We start from the raw sequence: 23,573 nt of genomic DNA on the forward strand, positions 1-23,573 counted from the left end.
AATTTTAACCAATACATACAGTTAATAAATGTAAGATTAAAGAAAGGATGCAGCAGACTTCACTTATGGAAAACACAAACACCGATTGTTAGCTTCAAGTTGCAATTTGAATAATGTTTCTGTCATTAAACTATCATTAACTGTTGCCATACAATTTGGATTTATGTATATTTTGCTTATTCAATTGTTTAACTTCTAATGCTCATTTCAGAACATTTGTTTGTTTCTATCTCCTAAGCAATGCTTTTTATCATATTTTTTTTTAGGAGTTGCACAACCATTAAGCAGCTTTGTGCCAATGGGTGTCTCTACACCTGTACTTGGCAGCTAGGTTATCTTCAAGATCTATAATGGAGTTTTAAAAAATATCTATACTGGATTGTTGCACAACACTTAAAAAGCACACTCTGAGTTGCTTAATATCATTTTTGAAGACTGACTTTTCTATCTTGATTGCTTCTATTATCAATAATATCCTCTTTAGTTTCCATACAGCTCCTATTGTAATATAAAGTTTTCTTCAACTTGTCATATGAAGTAATCTTCACAAGCCAAAATTTTGATTTCTACATGTTTCTCATTTGGCTCTTCTATTCTTTGAGATATAAGTGCATTCACCATATTACTGCTGGGAATAATGTTGCAACACATACTTTTACAGACATTATGCTGATGTAGCACTGATGACAGCCCATCAAAATATAAGCTGTCAACATATGACTACAATCTGGTAAAGTTTATTTTCATACATCACAGTAAGAATAATCACATAATACTTGCATTTTTTAACCCATTTTATTCATTTTTTTCACAAGATTTCTAAAGTAACAAAAAGTTATAACTTTTATGGTTCTATACCTTTCTTATCTTTAAGACAAAATATGAGAACATTTCTCCAGAAACATATATTCAATATATTTTAAAATTCTGGGATACATCATCTGATTAAAATATTACTCATTTTCTTACCTTCAGAGTCTAAAAAAATTTAAACTCAGACTCAACCAGTAATTTACCTTAATCTTTATGGATGTTCTTTTCTTCAGCCATTTTTCTCGAGGCTGTGAAGGAATGAAGACCGATACCTCCTTCTCATTTTCTCCTTGAAGTATTAATAGTTCTGATTTCACAACCTTTGGAAACATCCAAAGATTAATCTATTTTTATTGTGGTTTTCAATTTTAAAAAATCATTTCATTTATTTCGTTTCATGTAAATTGAGAAATGACAAAAATTTATAAGTTATTTTTGACTTTCATTTGTTACATTGACCTATGAGAGTCAGCACATGTGCAGGAAAGAGTCTCTTAAATGAAATAAATATATTTCTGTGAATACAAGGATAGTTGCAAAATTGTAGATAACATCAGAAATAAATATCTAATTGATCAAAAACACTTAACTTTGTCAGATATTTGAATACAAGTTAATTTTTCATTTATTTTCTTTCTCAAACTCACTTGGCCAAGAAATCAGATAGATCAATTCTCTTGACATATTTTTCTTGCCAGATACTGATAATGAATATAATAGAATATACATCTTATGTGGACAACCTTTTTATGATTCTAAATGTTAGAATTTCATAATACCTTAATATTAGACATACATTTTTGTCATATAAAAAAAATCTGAGGGCTTCCCAAAAATGTATGTGAGTAAACTTGAATTTGCAGTAAATTTTATTACTTCAGGATAGCATGCTTTAATAACAAGTTTTGTGGAAAAGAAATGTTTCTCAAAAATAAACATAAAAAATTATAACTATAACTTTGAATGTACTGAAGTTCACAAAGAAAAAAGATACCACTTGAAACAGACTTATTTGAAAGAATTTTTCTGACCAGTGATCACTAAATTATACTACATTTAAAATATAATTTTCCATAGATGATGTATAGTAAAATATAAACATGCCATTCATTTGATGGGTTGCCCTGACTAGAAAAAACTACTATAGTTACTATTTTCCAAAAAACATCAAAATGTACTTTTTCACAAGTTCATAATGGTTATGGCTAACTATCCAAACTGTCATGAATAAGAATCTTTGTCTGATCAGTTGGGCCAGATGTTTAAAAACATCTCCTTAACAATATAAGAACTCAAATTAAAATATCATAAGACAGACTCAGATGTTTATTTTATTTATATTAATAGTATTGTGTTAAAGGAGCTTTACAGTTAGAGGGTTAACCAATACTTTAAATTAGTTCATAAGAAAATAACGTTCAACATTTTTTGTACTATCATATTATTTGACTTACATAAACAGAACCTTAGGTTATTAAAAATTAATGTTATGACTTGATACATGGTAACATATTCTGGCAATAAACATGCCTCACATATACCTGAAAAACATACAAATTGTAAATGCTCAAATATTTTTAACTATAATTTAACTCTTCTGATGTTTCTTGGTTGTAATGTTCTCATTGCTTTATACTTTTAAGTATGAACATTTAAAAGACTTTTAGAAATGCAAACAAGTGTAAAATTGTTTTTATCATCATTGTAATATTCTTGCTTTCTTAATTTTTTTGTAACTCACTGCAATCTATTTTCATTGCTACTAAAGAATAATATTGCTTTTGTGAATTTGATCACATCCTTCCTTTCATTCTATTGCTATGGACTTAGTCAATTTGAATTATAAATGTATGCCAAATTGACCTATATTATTTCCACACTATTACTTCTAATATTATTTGTGTATCTTCATGAAATTTTGCAAACCTCCTGTAATCACTAAGAGTTTTGTGTAGACAAAAATCAGAATTTGTAATAAAGTATATTTATTACTACATTTTTACATGAATATATGGGATCAAAGTGTTGACTGGCCCAAGTGCTAAGCGATTTTCATGTTTAAAGTAAAAATACTTTTACCTCAAATTTCATTTATATAATCTCTAAAACCTCCCAAATAAATATGAAATTTTTTTAGTAAAACTTATATTTTCTGTTATATTCTCTACCATAACTCTACCTAAGGTGGGTCATTTTAACCAACCTCTTAACTACCAATAAAATTGAAATAAAACCAAATAACCCCTTTGTTTTTTCTAGAATGACTAGTGTAACACAAAACTACATTTCTTTATCCTTAATAGTTTCAAACTTGTAATAGTATGTATCTGTTCCTACATAAATTTAATTGCTTTCTTGCTCTTTGAATTAATATTGTGACTAATATTCCTACTACACAAAGTGAAAATCACTTGGTGAGCATGTGTGTCACACACCTTATTGAATTACACATTGCACAAGCTACTTATGAGTTGCTCATGAGTGTACTTTGTGAAAATTTTTTATTCTTCTTTATTTTACATAATCTAACATTATCTAACCTAAAAAATTCTAATTGTTTTACATTTCTGATACTTTTATAATAGTAAATATATATTGCACATGAAGAACAAGAAATATAGTGCTTACTTGGGCCTTCTTTTTTTCTGTCAACTGTTGATGAAAATTAACCCTTCCTACTTTTTTATTGTAATGGTACTACTGTACAAAATAAATAATGCACAAAAAACACAGGATTATAACAGCATATAATAAAAAAACAGACAATGTTCTTGTAATTGTCACAGTTTTTATGGCTTTCTAACTATGTGAAAAGTATGTTAAAAATTTAGCTAAGTTGTCATTGTGTTTCATGTTGAAATAAATTTTGAAATAGAAACAAAATACACAATTTTGTATGTACAAAAAACAAAATAATATAGTATGTCAATTGATGTATTAAAACCTTAGTTTTTTATTGGTTACAAATGGTGTAGTGTTAAATAATAGAGAGAACTATTTGCAAATTGGGAAAGAGAGGATGTAAAAAAGGTGTGATTTTCTAGTTTATGGCTTTATAATCAAATAAGACTAAAGGCTACAAACATTCTGTTTTGTTTGTTTGATGACAAGAATATAAGGAGTAATTTAGATTAAATTTCATACTTTTTGGAACTGTGATAACTAAATTAGAGAATAGTGGATACCTAGAGAACAAATGCCACAATTTGCATATTGAAAAAAAAATTGGGGATTTTTTTTTAATGTGTTGTATGAGCCGAGGAGAAGTCTTTGTTATTGATCAAGAAATGTTAACCTATCGTGCCTTTTTATTTTTGTTCTAACCTTGTGAGAATTTTCAATGGCTGAAATTCAGCCATTTGGCACCACTTTTACTGAATCAACGATTCTGCTGATGACCAGATTAAGAAAAATGTAGTAAGGAATAGTAAAGGAAGTCTAATGGAGTATTTAAAATGTAAATGCAAGTGTCTGCATCATGGAATATGATTCAATTGCAGCTGTTGTGGTTGTTCATGTGATGAATTATATCCTACAGTAATGGTGAGATACTTTGTGGAAGAATTTACATTTGGTTGGGCACCATGTCTACCACATTGTAAGGCTTATAGCCAAAAGTATATAGATTGATTCAAGGAAAATGTTGTTGAAATGTTGAAGAAAGGACAAGCAGAATAGAATATATCCCAGAAAAATGCTTGAATAACTGTGATCTAAATATCCTGATTGGTTTGATGTACCGTCCAACACAGAGATTTAACAATGTATCAAAACCCTCACAGAAAAGTACAAAAAACATGGTACACTTGACATTAACTCTTCCAGGGAAATACAGCAATCTTATGGAGATACAACAATGTCCTTTGTGTCTGAATTTAGCTACACTATTACTATAAAAATGAAGTCTGGAATCTTAATGTGTGGCATAAATATGATGTTCCAGTAATGTGTTCTCAAGAAATGACCAACTAGAGTCATTAGTTTCTTGAATACAGTTACAGCTGATGAAGAAGAGTCAAATAGCTACCATCCCATAGTATTTGTATTACTATGTCAATATGCTTGATTATACACATCCACTTGGAAACAAAGTGGCATAACTTTAGTTATATTTATTCAATTTCTGTAAAAAAATTAAATAAAATAAAATTGTTATAGTTTCTTGTTTCAAGATATGTCTAAATACATGGTTTTCAATAGTTTCCACATTGAAAAAGTTTTGGCAACCAGCAACCCCACAGTAAAAATGACTTCCCTTAGTTCGTGCAATGCATGTTAATACTGCCTTATAAAATTAAGAACTTCAATGTTATTTAATATTAAAATTTGGGTTATTAGTTACACCTTGATGCCACATTTCTTCATATGATATGACAATAAATGTAATGTAATTCAGTAAAATCTTTTAACATCATGCATAGAAAAAAAATGTCCATAGTTAGAGGATTAATTAGGCTCCTCCCTTCCAAGTCATCAATCAAACCCAAGTGAAATGATAAATTTAACCAATACTAAGACCAAGTTTATATCTACAACTTTACATTTCAGCTACTTACTCTCATGAGGTAGTTGTGGGCATGAATGTGTGCATAAAAATAAAAGTGAAAAAGTGTGAAAATTGTAGGTATGAGCATCATAGTATAACATAGGACTGATACAGTCACTTTCAGTTATAAATAAACTGCAACTTGATAAAAACACTAACCTGATGATAAAATCTGTAATGAACAAATCAATAAGAAATGACCATGTAGTCTAACATGCTTTTTATCATAAATATTAGGTCTATTGGTTTTACAACACTTCTTTGGTGGCTTTGAAAACTGTTAGTGTAGTAAAGTACTAAATACTATTTTCCATCTGCAGAATAAAAACAAATAATTTACAGCCCATACCTGTCTAAGGATAAAAGAAATGACATCAGTGGACTCCCAGTAACTTGCATGAAAGAGGTGTGGAAGAACATTTGTTGGAAAATTAGCTAGTCCTTCTGGACAGTAAAGAGCAAAGTCCAGTCGTTTTGTTCCCCACCATTTCTGTGTCACTAAGTGACATAATAAAACAGTAGCAAATTTAATAAGTTAAAAATTAAATAAGTAAAAATTAGGGAGAGAAAAAATATTAAAATATTATTATACACTGAAATGAATAACATAAAAAAATTTAACTGAGCTTAATGTTAGAGAACTGTATAAAAACCAGCACAGAACTTTAGAATGAAATTCATACTATACATTCAAAAACTTTCAGACATTACTCTATCTTGCAATGAAAAAAATAAACCTAAACTCTGTTTGCACTTAAAAGACATACATGTTAATGTAATATTATAAATTGATAGATAAAATTATTCTTTTAGTTAAAATGATTAATACCTTTAAAATAAAATTTATTCCATACATATGAACTTGAAGACAATAAAAATGTGTCTGAAGAATGAAAATTTGTTTCAAAAAACAGATCCAGAAATTGAAACAAAATAAGAAGAGAAGTGTTTGTAAGAGTTGATTATTCTTTAATGTTTGAAAATACAAAAGGCATTATTTTGGCATAGAGGCAATTTATTGTATTTAAGAGTCTATTATTTTCTACAGAAAATAATTTTCCAAAAATTCAAATTGTAAACTTTTTAAATTAATGACTGCTTGTTTATTAGTTTTATATGATGACATTTCAGAAGTCTCAAATAAGATACTCTAAAAATCTTTCTTATTTTCTCAAAAGCAACAAAATGTTTTGTCATTTCATAAATTTCACATACAGTAATTTGGGTTTTGACTTTAAACACTGATAAACCATTAATTCTTTTTTTGCTCAGACATTTCTAAGTATTGTAATAAAAACCTTCCCAACAAATAAATCTGATCATTACTTAATTGAGACCCCTGCAGTACCAAATGGAAGCCAGTTTAAAAACTTAATTTTGCTATCAGATGTTTATACATTGGACTTAATTAAGCTATGAAATCTTTCATGTGGTAAGGATTTTCAGAAATATATTTAATCAATACTTTGATCACATATGCTAGAAAAAAACTGCAGTAAGAAAAAATATGGGTGTGTTTGTAGACACTAGTATGGTCAGTTGTAATAGAAAATTGAATTTTTAGCATTACCTCACTGCAACTTTTGAAAATATGTGTTAGATTTGAGAAACTTGGAACAGATATAAGTCTTATATAATATCACTAGCACTGAACCTAGATTGCTTACTTCATTTTATAACGAAGAAGTATGAAACAGTATCATACTTCGAGCTGAAAAATAAGTTATTACTTGCAATGTTCGTAGTAACACTTAGAATTATTCTTTAGCAGATACAAAAAATACACATACAGTTGCATTTTACTTTGGGAACCTATATTTGGTCAGTTATAGTAAGGTAAGTAAAATGCAGTTAATTTTTCTCATGTAAATTGGGCAAGACAGGGTTAAATAAAAAAATAGGTTTTCTTAATATTTTATTTTGTTCACTTTTTCACTGATACAAATGACTGAAGTATAATGTTATAACATATGTACATCTTTGAGTTATCATAAAATATTCATTTAGTTCCAAATTCAAAACCAAAAGAAACATATTTATTACTAGATCGAAGTTTTTGCTATTATATAGGAAACTTTTAATAGTTAGAAATAATTTAATTAAGTTTTGCTGCCTTACATATGGCCTTCAATTGTTCAATCTGAATTTCTTTCACCTCTTAGATAAGCATGCCAGGAAAAAGGAGAATACAAGATGACTTCAAAAAAAGAAGCAAATCTAGCAAAGAAATAGACATATCAGCAGGTGCTCACATGTAGATATGGTTGAGAGAGGTACTGCTTCATTGATGCCAGACATTGTGCTAGTGATGCTAGCCTCACTGGTTCGCCTACCCACTGTACTATACATACACTGGGATACAGCGAAGCCACCATCAGTAAACAAGTGAGCATGACTTTGTATGTATTCCACTATAGAAAAAATGGTATATACATAAAAGAAAAGGAAAAAAAGGGGATTAGTAAGGCATATCAACAAGTTTCACATAGATGTATTAACAATGATAGAATCAGAAGACTACTTGATCACTCTGTGCTGTTACAATTTGTTTTTAAAAGAAAGACAAAATAGATTTAAAAAGTAATGAATGAAACTGCATCTAAATGATAGTATCAATCTTGAACCATCTAATAACTGTTAAAAATGGTCTACTAAATATAAAGAAATAGAACAAAATATGACAGGCAATTAATATATTTAAATTCCAAGTTTGATAAAAAGATTATAAGCATCCATTGAAAAATAAAATGTATTAGTATTCTAACACTGAGTTCTACGACACATTGCCAATCAAATAAAAATTTATAACTAAATCAGTATGTTCATCAAGCAACATCAGTACAATATCAACACATACACTTATTGTATATTTGCAAGTTTCAAAATTTACCAATAATACATATCAAAATTAGATAAGTGATTGAATAAATTCTGACAGTTACATATATTTCAGTAACACATGCTTTGAAAAAACATAGATGCATATCTTTAAAAGGTTTTTTTTCCAGAACATTTTTACTAAAACAGACTTTCCAAGACTGATAAACTTTTTCTTTACTACATTTACAGATGGTTATTTTAACCAAGTGGAACAAAATTATACTCACACACAGAGAATTTTTTCCACTTAAACAAGATAAAAATGACATACATATTATTCAAAGTGAATAGTTTTCTTACCGAGTTAAATAGTACTGAAGCTAACAAAAAACTGGCAATATTATTAAAGGCATTTTCTATGAAGCTTGGTATTACACTTACATGCATATAAAATGAGACATTAAAGAAAAAGCAGTTAGTTTAGATAGGTTAAATATGTGTTTCCTGAAAATCTTATTCTAAACAGAGGTTCATAAGAAATAAACATAATACAATTAGACAATAATTTATGCTGAAATAAAATTGTGAAGTATTGTTATTATTATTATTTTAGGAATATAAATAATAGTTACACAGATGAATTGGTTGACCATCTCCAAGAGGATACTTCTGATATCGTGCAACATTAACTGGTGGTAAATGAGAAAATCTAGCACTCAGGAGAGGTTCAATACGAACCGCCGAAGGATCGGTTGGATGAAACAGGTTATACACCTGGTTGCAAAATGGTCGAGGAGGTGGAACTGAAGCACCAACATAAAATAATTAAAAGCCTAAATCAAATATATGACTTCTACTGTATATGTCTAAATTAAATGTAATCTTCCATAAATAAGTATATTTAACTGATCACAAAAGTTGTTTTTTTTGTTGTTTTTTTACATGCCATAGTTGTACAACCAAAATGTAGGCTAAGAAAATTTGTAACCATCACTAATAAAAATACTCAACTCGTGCACAAAAAAAAATAGGTCTTTATACAATGAACATAATTAACATATTTTAAGTGATAAAATAAAACACAAAGCAGGAGTCATTTTATTCTCAATAACACTGAGAGTTGAAAATAGGTTACTTTAATCAGAAATGACTACCTAATATTAATAATATTTTTTCTGCAATGAATGAATTCAACAACAAACCTAAATAAAAATTAAATGATTTAGTAACATTCAATTGCAATTTTCATCAATCCTTATCATTTCCAACATTCATGAAAGTTTGTTTTTACACTTTCAAGAGATGAACATCCTTGTCTCTGTTTACTTTGTCAAAGTATTAATTTTTAAGACTCTCTTTCACTTCACATATTCTAGCACTATATTTTCTTTTGAAAGTCACAAAGATTATTGAGCTATACATTTTCTATCATCTAAACAAACAGTTTGCTCACATCTTCAACAGTATCATAACTGATGTTTGAAAGCAGTTATTATATTCACACTGGGATCCTACAATCACGTGTGTCTTTTGAAAATAACTTTTAAACTGATAATCATAAATTGGTAACCATGTCTTCTACTGAGGAATATTCTGGAACTGGACTAAAATTCCAAACTAAAAGCTTCTTTTTCATATTTTGATAGAAGTCTTCCAGAAATTTGCTTTACACTTACATTGTCTTGTGTATTCAATAATTGTTGTAGTGTGAACAACTTTTCTAAGCTATCAATGCATTGTCATAATTAATATACTTGTCATAATAGGCCTATTATAATTTTAACAATATATTCTTTATTTGGTCCCTTCAGGTTCTTCAAGAAGAACAAAAGTGTACAATACTATTTTGAACATACAAGGTATGTCATATCCACTGCCAATCATTTTCACTCAATATAAAGCTTACCAGACTAGTTGGGATACCACAAACACAGCAAGTCACAACGCTATTTATACGAGCCATTCGTTACAACAACAATTGTTACGATGAGAATACCTTTTACAAGCTGTTAAATAATTATTATGATTAATTATAACTGCCATAAGACATTATAATTATATTACTAGTATTGTTTTAATGCTACTTATTTGTTCCCTCACAATATTTCCAGAAAAAATGAAGATCATACAATAGTAATTCCACCACATACACAATTAACTACAATGTATTTTAGGTAGCTGTAGTCACAGCTGGCTCAATTTTTTTTTGAATCTGAAACCTAACAATATCTGAGTTTATGCCCTTCTAAATGATGAATCTGGTTTGATCCAGATTGGGAAACGATCAGGAAACCCAATCACACACGTTCATCTCCATAGACAATTAGTTCTCTCATGCACAGTACTTGAATATATGAAAATTGATATTTACCCTTGAGATAATGTATGCATTTGTATATTTCAGTGTTTTGTTATATTGCCTTCATACATGTTATATATCTTCACAATTTTCTTACATTATAATTATGCCATCATTGTAAACCAAGTGCATAAGAATACCTATAAATAGATTCACTCTAAGGTTAGTGAGATCACAACCATGTAGATTTGCTTAAAATAGACACTAGAGGCTTTGGAATTTGAATTGGGGACTGCTGGTTGAACAAAGTATTGATTTGTTTATTTTTGGAAACTTTCAAAGAGTGTCTTTATTTTGATAATGTAAGAGTCAGAATGTATAAGATATTGAGTATAAGTTTTAATTCATTGTTTCTATCTTGCTACGATCCCGTGTTTAATTGATATGTCTGTTAAGCTGTAATTTTGTGCTCGTACCAGTAACAATATGGCTTTTGTGTACAATTGTCTTGTATGGGCCTGCAATTCAAATATATGTATGTGTGTGTTTGTTTATATGAACTTTAGCAATATCACTAAACTAGTTAATTCTTGATTGTCACAGTTCCACAGTGTGGACGGTATGAATGTAGTTCATCACACTAAATTCCATTTAAACATCAGTAATCGTCATGTGAGTTCATATGGGGCAACAGTAATTACATTTTTAAATTGTTCATATTCAATTCATAGAAATCACACAATTTTATCTTAAAGTATTTTTGACTTCTGTCTCAGTTTACCCTAAGTAACATACTATATACACTAATCATGAAAGTTCTTTGTGTGTTAGAAAAGTTTTTGACTCCTCAGAAAATGTTACTATTTTGAACTAAATCTGAATTAGGTTTTTGTATTTCTTCTTTCAGATATGTCCGAGATGAAAATTTGAAGTGATAAAATAGGGTGTAAGGTTGTTTTGAACCATATTAAGTAAACTATCTGAGACTAAGTTCTTGCACAGCCTATAACATTTATTTCATAATTACTACTTGCATAATATATTTGTGGATGTAGCTGTTTTAGGGCAGTGAATGTTTACATGATCAAAATGTTTATTCCTAATAAAGGGTAACGTATCTCAATCAAAAATTCCTTACCATTTCACTATTAAAAATACTTATTGATATTTCTGTTCTGGCAGTTACTTTTGTATAGTTGAGTCTATGCAAAGAATAACATTATAACAAAGTCATATGCAAAGAAAAATTAATCATAAGTCATTTACTAAATTTAGGGAAACAAAATGCATAAAAGGTCAAAGAAAATATCAATACTATAAACTACATATCACTGTTTTAAAAAAGATCTGTTTGAACATTACAACTTCTTTTGAACGCACTATTTTTGTCATCCAATGATAGCATCTTTCTGTAGGCCATCACCATTCCTAAAGAACAGCCAAACATGAAGAAATCACTAACTTCGAAATCCAGTTTGTTATGAGTGCTATAGTCACTACAAGCAGAGCTGCAACGACGAGGTGGAGGAGCTGACAGAAGTCTGGTATAGCTAAGGAATATTCAAAACAATAAACAAGCTTATACATTATACAATAAAAATAAGAGAGCTTACAGCAGTAATTTATTTGAAACAAACTGACTTCAGGGAATTAAACCATGAAGTAAATAGCTATAAAATAATATTTTCATCTTTCACATTAGATCTATATCCTTAGATATTGTAGTTGAAAAAAGTAGTTATTAAGTAATTTGATTATTTTAATGGCTAGAATCAGACATTACTAACTAGCTCTTTGTTAACCTGAAGATGACCTAAGAAGGTTGAAACATTGTTCTCTGCTTTATTAGTAAAAGTGTTAATACCCATACCAGCCATCCCAAGATAGATTTTTTACTTCAAGTGAGATTTTTATCATCTCAGGTTAACTAGTGCCATTTATTACTGACACTGACTGTTGCTGATTTCACTTGAGAACAGAATAACACATTATTGATGAACTATATTTATATGCAAAAACGGCTCGTTTGGGTTGAGAAAATATTTTACATAGAAGAGCGAACAATGTTTCGTCCTTCTTTGGTCATCGTCAGGTTCACAAAGAAAGAGGGAACTGACCGGAAGCTGACCACATGTTTGAAAGGGGTTGTGTAACTGTGTGTCGAAATGTATTGTTCGCTCTTCTATGTAAAATATTTTCTCAACCCAAACGAGCCATTTTTGCATATAAATTTCTCAACAAGTGGGTTTCTCGACATCACTGATGATGAACTATATGTTTTGAACAACTTCAAAGACTTGACATTATTATTATATTTCATTTAAATTTCATGCTTTGCAATCATATTTTGTTATAATGAAAAAAGTGATAGAAAGGTTTTAAAAGGTAGAATATAAAATGATTAAATACAAATAATTCAAAATCTTAATACTTGACTTTCTATTACACAGTTAAAGGAATCAAAATAGACCTATATTGGAATACAACAAACATCAATCAATTTAAAATAATAATAAACTTCAAGGCAAGGAACAACAATAAATTAACCATGATAATGATGTAGGAATTTCTTTATGCTTTAATCCTTATATATTACATCAGCTGCTAGCTGTAACACTTGCCTCTCAGTAGAAGGATTATTACATAATTATTACTTTTTCCAACATACAGATTTATAAAAGAGTTAAATGTCACAATTTGACTGCCACGTAATTAACATTGATTAAATAGAGTGAGGCACCTATTAACACTATTTGCACACAGAAGTACATATCTAATTATTTTTCAACATTTTTCCAGTGTTAAAATTTTTTTTTCTGAACTTGTTTAACAATGAAAGAAAAAGAGGCCAAGGGACAAAAAAAGCTTACTTTCAGGCCTTTCATACTTTTGCTTTGCTACTGCAATTTTATGAGCAAAACCCAAACAAGTAACTATTGACAAGCATGGGTCAACTTACGAGACAGCATCATAGAAAGTAGAATCAGCATCTTGAGGGTGAGAATAAGATTTCCTGTAAGCTCTGCTCACTGCAGTAGCTGGTTCCCTGCTCCTTGTCACCTCATTAACATCCTCCTCATCTTCATTACCACTACCATCACCAATAGAAATTGAAGGATTAGGCCTATTACTAACACAGCTGGGGCTCTGAGGTCTATAACGGACTTCCATACTTTTGGGATGAGTGGGTTCTGCTTCCACAATACTACTTTCACTTCCATAGCGGCTATTTAACTGTGATGTTCGGCACAAAGCATCATAGGCTAACACTGCACCTATACTATCTCCAATGATAAATACCTAAAGAAAGCACAGAAAAAAAACAACATACATCTTTATAAAATAAAAATTAAATAAGCTATTTTCAAAAACTGAATTTGCAAAACCTTTTAAAAGTCTAATCTTGTTCATACTCTAATGTAAAAAAGTATAAAATTTATTTATTTGTAGGATACAAAAAATAAACAATAAAAAACATTTGCTGCAATTAAAGACAGAATTACAAGTTTGAACTGTTCTGTACTTATGTACTTTATTTAAAACAATATATATTTATACAGATAAATAGTACACACAAGTAAATCACAATACATATAAAGGAGGTAAAATTTATAATAAGATGTGTCTTACCTAACTGTATCTGTTTATATAATACAGTATTTTTTCTATTGTGATATTATATATATATGATACACATTATTAGGCTTACAGCTTACTTTGCAATGCTTCACAAAACATAAAAGAACATACACTAATATGTTAAATATTAGATATGTTTATGAAACTTAATTTATTCTGCTAACTGCAAAAACCACAAAGAGCAAAAAGCACACAACATGTGAAATGAATTTATAACTTGCATAGTAGAATCCTAGCACATTGTGTGAACATATGTAGGTAAGTAAACAATTAATCATAAGATACTTATGACCAATGGAATTATGCTATAATTGCACATATTAATTTAATGTGTGAAAGTGTAATATATACCATGAAACTGAGCAACAATGATGAGAAAAATGTTACAAAAAACAGATTTCAATGTGATTAATATGGAAAAAGTAGATGCCAAAAAGCAAATTAAAAAAATAAAACATAACGGAAGTAAGACAATCCACTAACTAAGCTCTAACAAGCCATCCTTTTGACAAATGACCTCAAATACAACCTCAAAGTGTAACCTACAATTTAAATACTTCTAGAATCTTGAGTAAAAATAACCAACATCACAATTGATGATGTACAGCAAAAAAAAGATTCTTATATCAGTCTCTGTTATATCTTTTCAGGTGTAAGCAATTTAAACCAGCAAATAATACTTAAGTTATGCAGCTTAGTGTTTAGCCAAAGATAAAAGTATAAAAAAAATTATAGACATCCTTGACTGTACATAAAAATGTAACTATACTATAAAACATCCATTTTTCCTGACTATTGTTTAAACTATATGTTCAAAACTTACTTGACCAGAAAACCCACTGCCTTCTTCAGACTTAAGAAATTCATGGTATGTTTGGTTGGCTGTAGCAATTGCTCGTGAAACATTCTCTTGATAATCAGGAGATGAGGTGGCAAAAAGTGGCAAAGAGCCAAGAGGAATTGCATCATAAGTGTGTGAAATACCATCAATGGCAGATGGAGAAGACTGGAAGCTATATGGGCTTAGGCTAATATAAGATTGATAAAGTTGTATTGAATAACATAGAGAATATATACAATGGCTAAAAAATGAATCAATTAATGGAAAACACAATATACAACCTTTCCCACACAAAACCATATCTATCAGCAAGTATAACAAATACAGATGTTTTTACATTATTAAATAATATTGTTAAAGCTGACTAAGAAAAATCATACCTCATGTGTTGATGATCTAATTCTAAACAAACCAATGGAAAAGCTATTAGATTTCCATTATATAACTTTTCCATACAAAACTATATCTATTAGCAAGTACAACAGCTACATATTTTTTTATATTATTAAATAATATTGTTGAAGCAGACTAACAAAAACCATACTTCATATTTTGATGATCTAATTCTATACAAACTAATGGAAAAACTATTAGATTTACATTCTTCCACCAATTTCTTAGGTAATAAATCTGTAAAAGAGCAAAGTATTTAAAAAAAATGAATCCATTCAACAATGACAAATATACAAAAAAAACCACAGTTAAAGATGTTTATATACTTAGTGTAACAATGCTGAGCTATGCACTTACCTGGACAAAACTGCTAAGGCTTCTGAACATACTGCAGGACAAGACACCAGGCGAATTACTATGTGGTTTATTAAGGTGGGATAATGTTGACGTATTAGGCTTTCAAAAGTGCTGCGAAAGGTGCTAATGTCAGATTTTTTAGAGCTCAAATCAGTACCACTGTCTAGAACACTGCCAGAATGAAATACCAGTATCAGTGCAGTAGTGGGACAAACTTGATGGACGGGCGAAGTAAAGGGACTTGAGGGCACACAGGTATCCAGACTTCCACTTGAAGCTACTTCTGACAGGCCCAATGGGTGGATTTGTCCAATTTGTCCATTTTGTACTTTTTTAATGAAGGTAGACGAAAAAATACTGTCTGCTAGAGCAAGGTTAGGTTGTGTTTTATGTACAAAGGTGTGAATTAAAGAGAAAGAAAAATATGAAAATGGGAATTAGAAGAAATGGTCGTAATGGAGGTGAAAAAATGAATGTCCTCATAAATACTTTAGCTTAAAAACAATTTATTATTATGAATAAGTACTTAAAACCACAACCTTAAGTCTTCAAAATATTGGTAACAATATTCAAAAACAATTTTAAGCCTAATTCAACAAACTGGTGAAAAGACAGTTAACTACTGCTTTATGGAAACAAAATATTACTAATACATGTTATATGTTACTTCAGTAATACTGTTTTAGAATTTACTACACAAACAACAAAAATATTTCAATGATGTACCAGAGCTGAAAGAAATAGAAATAAATTTGCACACAAAAAAAGGACCTTTAGCTACTTAAACCTGAGTGGATGCTGCTAGAATCTGGCCCAAAATCTCAATTTACCAATTGGACAGTGACAGTTTCCAATAACATTTATGTCTCATCAGCTGAAAACTAATATAAATGTTGTTATTAACCATAAAATTAAGAAAATTGAAATTTATAAACTATGGTGATAATTATTAGGAAATAATAAAAATAATTTTGGAAAAATATACAAAAAAATTATGGGCTTAAAAGAGTTAAATCAACTGATAAATTTGTTAACAAAATTAATACATTCTACTTTAAACAGAAAATATACTTGATAATTTGCAAATATGTAAATCAAACTTCCTACTAAAAATGAAATACATCAGTATTAGAAACTTTTTACTTAAATTAACTTATATTTGCAGTAAAGTTTTATTACTCAGTGAATAACATTTCATAAATTAATTTATTTATATTCTATTTTTGAAGAAACAAGTCAATTTTCTGTACAAAAATTAAGAAAAAAATATAAAAAATAAATTAACAAATAAAGTCATTCTGAAAAATACCTAAACTATTTTCATGTTAGAAATTCTAGTTAACCTATCATTTTAGTAATTTATATTTGTATTTTGCCGAATGTTTGTAAGATTATGGTGAAAACTATTATTATAATTGCATATTATTTTTCTATAATTTCATTTGTAATTTCTAAAGTGCCAAAATATTTACTTTATGCATTTAAAAAGAAAATAAATTTAAAAGCCTAGTTGTAATAAAAATTTACTGAGTAATAAGATCAATTTTCAATAGACACAGTTACCCCAGCTACTCAAAAATTTATTGATTTAAAAGTATTAAACATTTTTTTAAAATTTAATACTTATTATAGCAATTAGTTTTATCCAATAACTACACTTAGAAAATGAAAAGGTTTGTAACATTTCCAATAATAATAATTTTCATTATTTTGTAGTATTCCTACCTTTATAGAAGCCCTTACCAAAAATATAAAAAAAACTTTTAAAAACCCATCAGTTCACTCATACATCAATAGTTTTATTTTGTTTTTTATTAATTTCATATTTATGAAGTTAGAATGCTAATGATAATAACTGGCTAGCTAAGTCTTTTCTTTTACAATGTTAATGAACTTTTTTCAATTAATTTTGTTCATAAATTAATTAATATTACAAGACTCATTTTGGCATAAATTACATTTATGACACTAAACAACTAATATATGTGATTAACTTCTACTATTGTACACTTTAGTTTACATGAAGACATGATGACAGCTGCTTAAATTTTTTTCCCCTTCTTTCTTAAATGTTACGAAACTGAGTGATGATACATTGATAATAGGTTTACATTCCTAATGCTAAAAATCTTGTAATCAAAAAGTCCTGTGTCACTCCTAGTCTAAACAGCAGGCAATTATATTTTGTTTTGGGTTTATTATTGATAAACTTAGCTGTGCAAATTGTACTTAATTTTGAATATGGTTGTAGTATGCATGGATCAAATTTTTTAAAATGAAACATTGGACATTTTAGGTTACTCTTAAAATGGCAACAGTTAGGATAACCAGGTGAGATCTGAAAACCCACAGTAATGAGAGATTTTGTCAACTGAAGACACCTCAGTTCTTCTACTTTTTAACCATTATTGTGATAATAACAATTGCTGTAGTGTATTTTTTTTATGTCTTCTCTTTCTTTTATGGTGAAAGTTGTGCCTACCATCACAGATATTCACTGTCTCCTCTGAATCTTTTCCTTCTTCACTTGAGAGCATCTCCAATGAGCTCCACTTTGCCAGACTAACAACTTGAGCTTCATCTAATCATGAGGAAAACAAGTAAGAGATTAAAAATGCAAGATAATTAAAATATATAGTTGTAATAACATAACACCCGATTCCAATCTTTAAAGACATAAGAGGTCTCAATGTTTTATTACAAGATAACATATTACTCAGTGAATAGCATTTTGTAAACTTACTTTTAATATTCTGTTTCTGAAGAACAAAGTCAAATTTCCACATACAAATTAAAAAATATAAATTAATTATTAATTTAAGTAATTATGAAACTCTTATTTTATGCTCACTTACTCATTATGTATTATTTTACAAGTTACATCTTAAATAAATCTTCCTTTCCTAAACAACTGTATCTTGCAGTAATAATATAATCACCACGTTTTTGTTTTCAAAATATTGTTTAAGTTCTAATTCTAAACATTTATAAAAGATCTTACAATAAAAAATTTATAATAAAATAAAAAATGCTGCATAAGCAAGAAATTCCTATTAGCTTCATACCCTCAGCATCAAAGAATTCATCCTCAGAGCTAGAGTCGAAATCTCTTACAATACTCTCCATCCTCCAGTTTGCCATCTGAATGTCAAAGTTCTTTACTGAGCTGCCATCTGTAAGAATATAAAGAAGAATTTAAGTACACATACCATAAATTATTCATACTTGTTTCTTACTTATAAAAGCTTTTGTGATTCAAAGGATTTGAGTCTTAGATAGAATAAGCTGGCTGTTATAAAAACTATAGTTCCAATCCAATAAAATATGTAACAGATAAAAGAAATTCAAATATTTTATCAAATATGACAAAATAGTCTGAAATGCTGAATCACTAAAATGAGTAAAAGGTTAAAAGGAAAAAAATGTTATGTTAGAAACTACTTCATATAATATACCATACACACACATATCTGAATATTTGTTTTACTCTTTAATCTGTATAAAGAACATCATGCAGGAGTTAAAGAAAGCTTAATCTAAAGCAAATTTTGGTCACGTTTTTAAACGAGTTCTATCAAATACAAAAATTAAAACAGAATCACAAAATGCTTTAATCTTTTTATACTTAAAAACTAAATACTAATCTTCAAGTACTTACTGGTTAAGATTTTTTTAAAGTTACTTACCATTTATGTTTTTAAACTGATGGGGTTACAATAAAGTCAGGTGAATTACTCACTACAAATAATACAGCATATTTTTATGCTAATTAGCTCCATAAAGATTTGAAGACTAAACTGTTGAATCTCTCTTTTTTTTACTTGACTGCCTGAACTATTCAGCAGGAACTATTTCTATTCATTAGGAAAATAGCAAGCAATATGAGAAGAAATACTAGCAGGAAGGCTATCATAACCAATTTTAAAAAGAAGTAAAGAAAATTAATGATAATTTTCCACAACACCAAATTTAAAATTTTAATGATTTACATATTAGTGGAATCCCATTGCAGCACATTGGCCAGTGCACAGTGAAGGTAGCCTGGTGTCATCCCTACTTCCAAAACAGACTACAAAGAAGCATCCAGCCAACAGAAACCATTTAAATTTAAAGGAAAGGTAATTTTCAATTTAATATTTTACCAGATAAAGAGATGATTCTACTGAACAAATACCAAAAAATCAAATAAAAACACACTAATTACTGCATCTGACAGTCAATAACAATTCTGATTACAGCATTAGTTGAAATGAAGTTTTACTGTCATACACTTTCAACCAACCTGGTGAATGAAGGGCTGACTTTGAGCTACTTCTAGACCAAGCTTTTTTTCTACTATTTTCTGTTATGTATGTTTCTCTTGAAGTGGATACTTCCTGAGAAGACAGGAAAGAAGGCCTTTTGTGGGGAGAAGGGCTCCTGGTTCTTGCAGGACAAGTTATCAAGTCCTGGTTCACACCAATGTCCTTGTCCTTGTCAATAACATTTAAATCTACTTCTTGTCCAGAAAGACTAGAAGGACTGGTATGTAGAGCATTATCTGGCTTTGGTGTGTCCTCACTATCTTCTCCACCAGATTCACCTGAAGCCGAAGACATGGCCTTGGCAAGGAGTTCTTGTGTTTCTTTCTCCATTTGACGAATATCTTCCATTGTCAGATTTACCCACTCATCTTGCCACACCCATGCCTGCTTGTGTGCCCTTACCATTGTTTTTCTTAGAGCTACAATACAAGAAGCATGCTTTCAAACACAACCAAACAAATAACAGAGAAAATCCAAATAAAAATATATTAAAAATACTAAAACATTTTTGCACTATTAAGGTATGCTTAATAGTTTGTAACCATAATATATAAAGGATTTTAAGAAGTTCAACTATTACTAAAATAAAAGATAATGATGTACAAAACCTTATACCTGTAAAATATAATATTCATTTTTAAAATTTTTTTACCTCAAGAACATTTTAAACAAAATTATTCTCAGCTTCAAAGTTTTTAATATTCTTCATAAGATCATTCAATACTTCATTTTAGCAATTTCTGTTTGTTTGGTTATGAAAAAAACTATTAAAGCTACTTGCTACTGTTTCTAATTTCCAACCACCTATCAGAGGGTAGGCAATTAATCAGCAGTACCTATCACCAACTCTTGGGCTACTCTTTTATAAACAAACAGTTGAACTGTTTGTCACATTACAGCAAACCATGGCTGATAGAGCATGTTTGGTGCTGGATTTCACTCTCACAAGCTGCAGATTAGGTCATAACAGAACAATATATTCTGTCCCAATATATTAAACATTAATTAATACAAAAGTATTAAGTGCTTGAAAAGTTTTCAGTATGATGCAGACCTTTTTTGAAAAGTTTCATCTATTTTATTTCTTGCTTAAAATCACAAGAAGAAACAAGCAACAATAAATTTCAAAGGTTAAACAAATATTCTACTATGGAAATATTCATGCAATACCTAACAATCACATGCAGGCTTAAAATAACAATTTTAGTTCGATTAAAATTATAAGCTTTTAACAAAAATAAAACTCTGCATAATATTTTGCGATGAGCTTCTAAGCAAAATAAATAGTAATATAACATACACCAAAAACTAGTTCTCATTCATTTCATAACATCTGGTTTTACATTTATACATTTCAAGATTAGATGTAAATTTGCTAGTTTACATCAGTAACTAGTAGTATCAAAACACTTCTTATAGAGGTAGAGCTGAAAGCCACTTAACAAAACTATAAACCTTTTATAAGGTGGAAGCTGTGTACTTAGTTGTTACTATTGCATTAAAACATCTTAATAAAACTAGCAATTACTCAAAACCTTTTTACTTCAAGACAGAGGATGCTGCTCCAACCCAGTTTCCATTCCATAGTATGTAACCCTTTTGGAAAGCAATGTAGATGCAGTATCACTCACCATATATGTACAAGTAAAATAATCTAGGTTTCAAACACAGATTCTTCCATTTTACTACAGGTGCTTGGCAAATGTTATACAAATGCATCATAGGTGATTCATGTTACCTTATTTTTTGTTTGTTTGTTTTGAATATTCGCACAAAGCTACATGAGGGTCATCCACATGAGCCATTCCTAATTTAGCAGTACAAGACCAGAAGGAAAGCAGCTAGTCATCATCACCCACCATCAACTTTTGGGCTTCTTGTTTTACCAATAAATAATTATAATGTCCCCACAGCTGAAAGGGCGAGCATGTTTGGTGTGACAGGGATCGAACCCATGACCTTCAGATTATGAGTCGAGTGCCTTAACCATCTGGCCATGCTGGGCTAGTAATTTTTTAAAACTGACTTGATTCTATATTAAGCAGAATTATGTCAACATAAATATTTCAATACACCAAAAACACAGTACAGTCTCAGTATATATATAGTAATAGTGGATCAATATCTAGAAATATAAAAAATGGACTTTTAAAATCATTTCTGTCAAAACTATTGTCTTGTTCAAGGTATGTAAAAATTTTAAATTACAATACAGCTAATGGAAAAGTTTAACTATTTATACAGTCAAATATTTAAAGAAACATGCAACTACTTGCCTACATCATGAATAAACTTTTCAATCTTGCTCTGCATTCCCCAGTATCTGAACTCAACCCGACATAATTTATATGCACACATGATGGCCTTCCCATCTGAAAGGGGAGTTTCTTTACCATTACAGGCTTCCCAGTATTCATTGACCCAATTTTCTGAGAGAGGGCCTCGTCCTGTACATGTGGATACATAGTACTTGGGATCTTCTTCTCGTTTATAGTCAGATCCATGAAGTTGATCCTTTACAACATCAATGTAATCTGAAAAATAAACATGAAGTTATCAAATGATAAATAGTTATTGAGAATAGATGCTAAGTCTATAATTCTTGCATTTAAAAAATAAAAACAAATGGTTTATTCCCTATGACTAATGTCCAAAAAAAATGTTGAATTTCATGTATTAACACAGTTGCATGAAATAATTGGAAGCACAAGCTAATTGTCGAACATATTTATTAGTTTAACATAAATAAAAATTAAATTGCATGGGTTATGCTTATGAATTTGCTATAAACTATACATTTTATTTAATTAAGCAAACCATATTTAAAAGTTTTAAAGACAGGTCTTGGTTTAAATTAATATACATCATGTCTGTGATGCCACTAATTTGGAATTACTACAAATTTAAATTAAGTTACTGTATTCCAAAAACAAAATTATTCTTTATAGGTATTATCATATTTGACTAGATTGAGATGTATCTCAATATACTGAAGGTCTGTTATCAAATACTGAAAAACATGTGGAGAGAGAAATTGGTCTGTTATATTATGAAATTTGCATTATTAATGCAACTGGTATAAGTTAAAAGAATGCTAAATAGCACAGAGAGTAATCATGAACAGACATTTATATTGAACATTATAGTGATAAGTTAATGAAATGAAATTATCCATTGAAACACTATAAAAAAAGGCAAAGAATTGCAATAATTTGTTAATTTATTCAGCTTTAATTTCTTAAATACAAAAAATCAAATATTCAAACTACTACTATGTAAATTATTTTTAATCATTGTGTAATGATGAAATCACAATACACATAATTTCTGCACATTAAGAATATCTTAGTTAATAGCACTGAAAGATTCCTAATATAATAAGTGGTTTATTGAATATTTAGATTTGTATAGTACTATATTTCATAAATAGTTATATAAAGACTATCTGATTCATCTTTAATAAGGTAAGGTTAATGCTAGTCTATTTGTAAAACTAATATTTCGACAATCTCATTCATGCTTATCTCAAATTTTATATAGTTTTATATTGCACTTTAACTA

The 23,573-nt window shown here is 29.1% G+C and overlaps 1 protein-coding gene and 1 long non-coding RNA gene across 8 annotated transcripts in view; one reads left to right on the forward strand and one right to left on the reverse strand.

Annotated features, from left to right (window-relative positions):
• The window catches only part of LOC143222858 (uncharacterized), a 27,536-nt gene extending 18,440 nt beyond the window's left edge, over window positions 1–9,096 (forward strand). Inside the window, exons 3-4 of the long non-coding RNA XR_013012542.1 lie at window positions 7,522–7,744; window positions 8,793–9,096. This is a non-coding gene — a long non-coding RNA (uncharacterized LOC143222858). The remainder of the gene's footprint in view (window positions 1–7,521; window positions 7,745–8,792) is intronic.
• The window catches only part of LOC143222823 (protein retinal degeneration B-like), a 118,582-nt gene that overhangs the window by 20,749 nt on the left and 74,260 nt on the right, over window positions 1–23,573 (reverse strand). For 6 of the 7 annotated variants that reach the window (XM_076449915.1, XM_076449926.1, XM_076449904.1 and 3 more), the window contains 12 exons: window positions 22,289–22,546; window positions 19,991–20,431; window positions 18,774–18,881; window positions 18,191–18,289; window positions 15,709–16,069; window positions 14,941–15,145; window positions 13,438–13,778; window positions 11,859–12,028; window positions 8,812–8,982; window positions 7,612–7,770; window positions 5,709–5,857; window positions 1,017–1,133 (listed from right to left, as the gene is read on the reverse strand). In XM_076449915.1, coding sequence (XP_076306030.1) covers window positions 1,017–1,133; window positions 5,709–5,857; window positions 7,612–7,770; window positions 8,812–8,982; window positions 11,859–12,028; window positions 13,438–13,778; window positions 14,941–15,145; window positions 15,709–16,069; window positions 18,191–18,289; window positions 18,774–18,881; window positions 19,991–20,431; window positions 22,289–22,546 — 2,579 coding nt within the window. The remainder of the gene's footprint in view (window positions 1–1,016; window positions 1,134–5,708; window positions 5,858–7,611; window positions 7,771–8,811; window positions 8,983–11,858; window positions 12,029–13,437; window positions 13,779–14,940; window positions 15,146–15,708; window positions 16,070–18,190; window positions 18,290–18,773; window positions 18,882–19,990; window positions 20,432–22,288; window positions 22,547–23,573) is intronic. The other variant, XM_076449932.1, reaches the window with a different exon arrangement.

Source organism: Tachypleus tridentatus, chromosome 1 (genome assembly GCF_004210375.1).
Source record: "Tachypleus tridentatus isolate NWPU-2018 chromosome 1, ASM421037v1, whole genome shotgun sequence".
NCBI classification, from domain to species: Eukaryota; Metazoa; Arthropoda; class Merostomata; order Xiphosura; family Limulidae; genus Tachypleus; species Tachypleus tridentatus.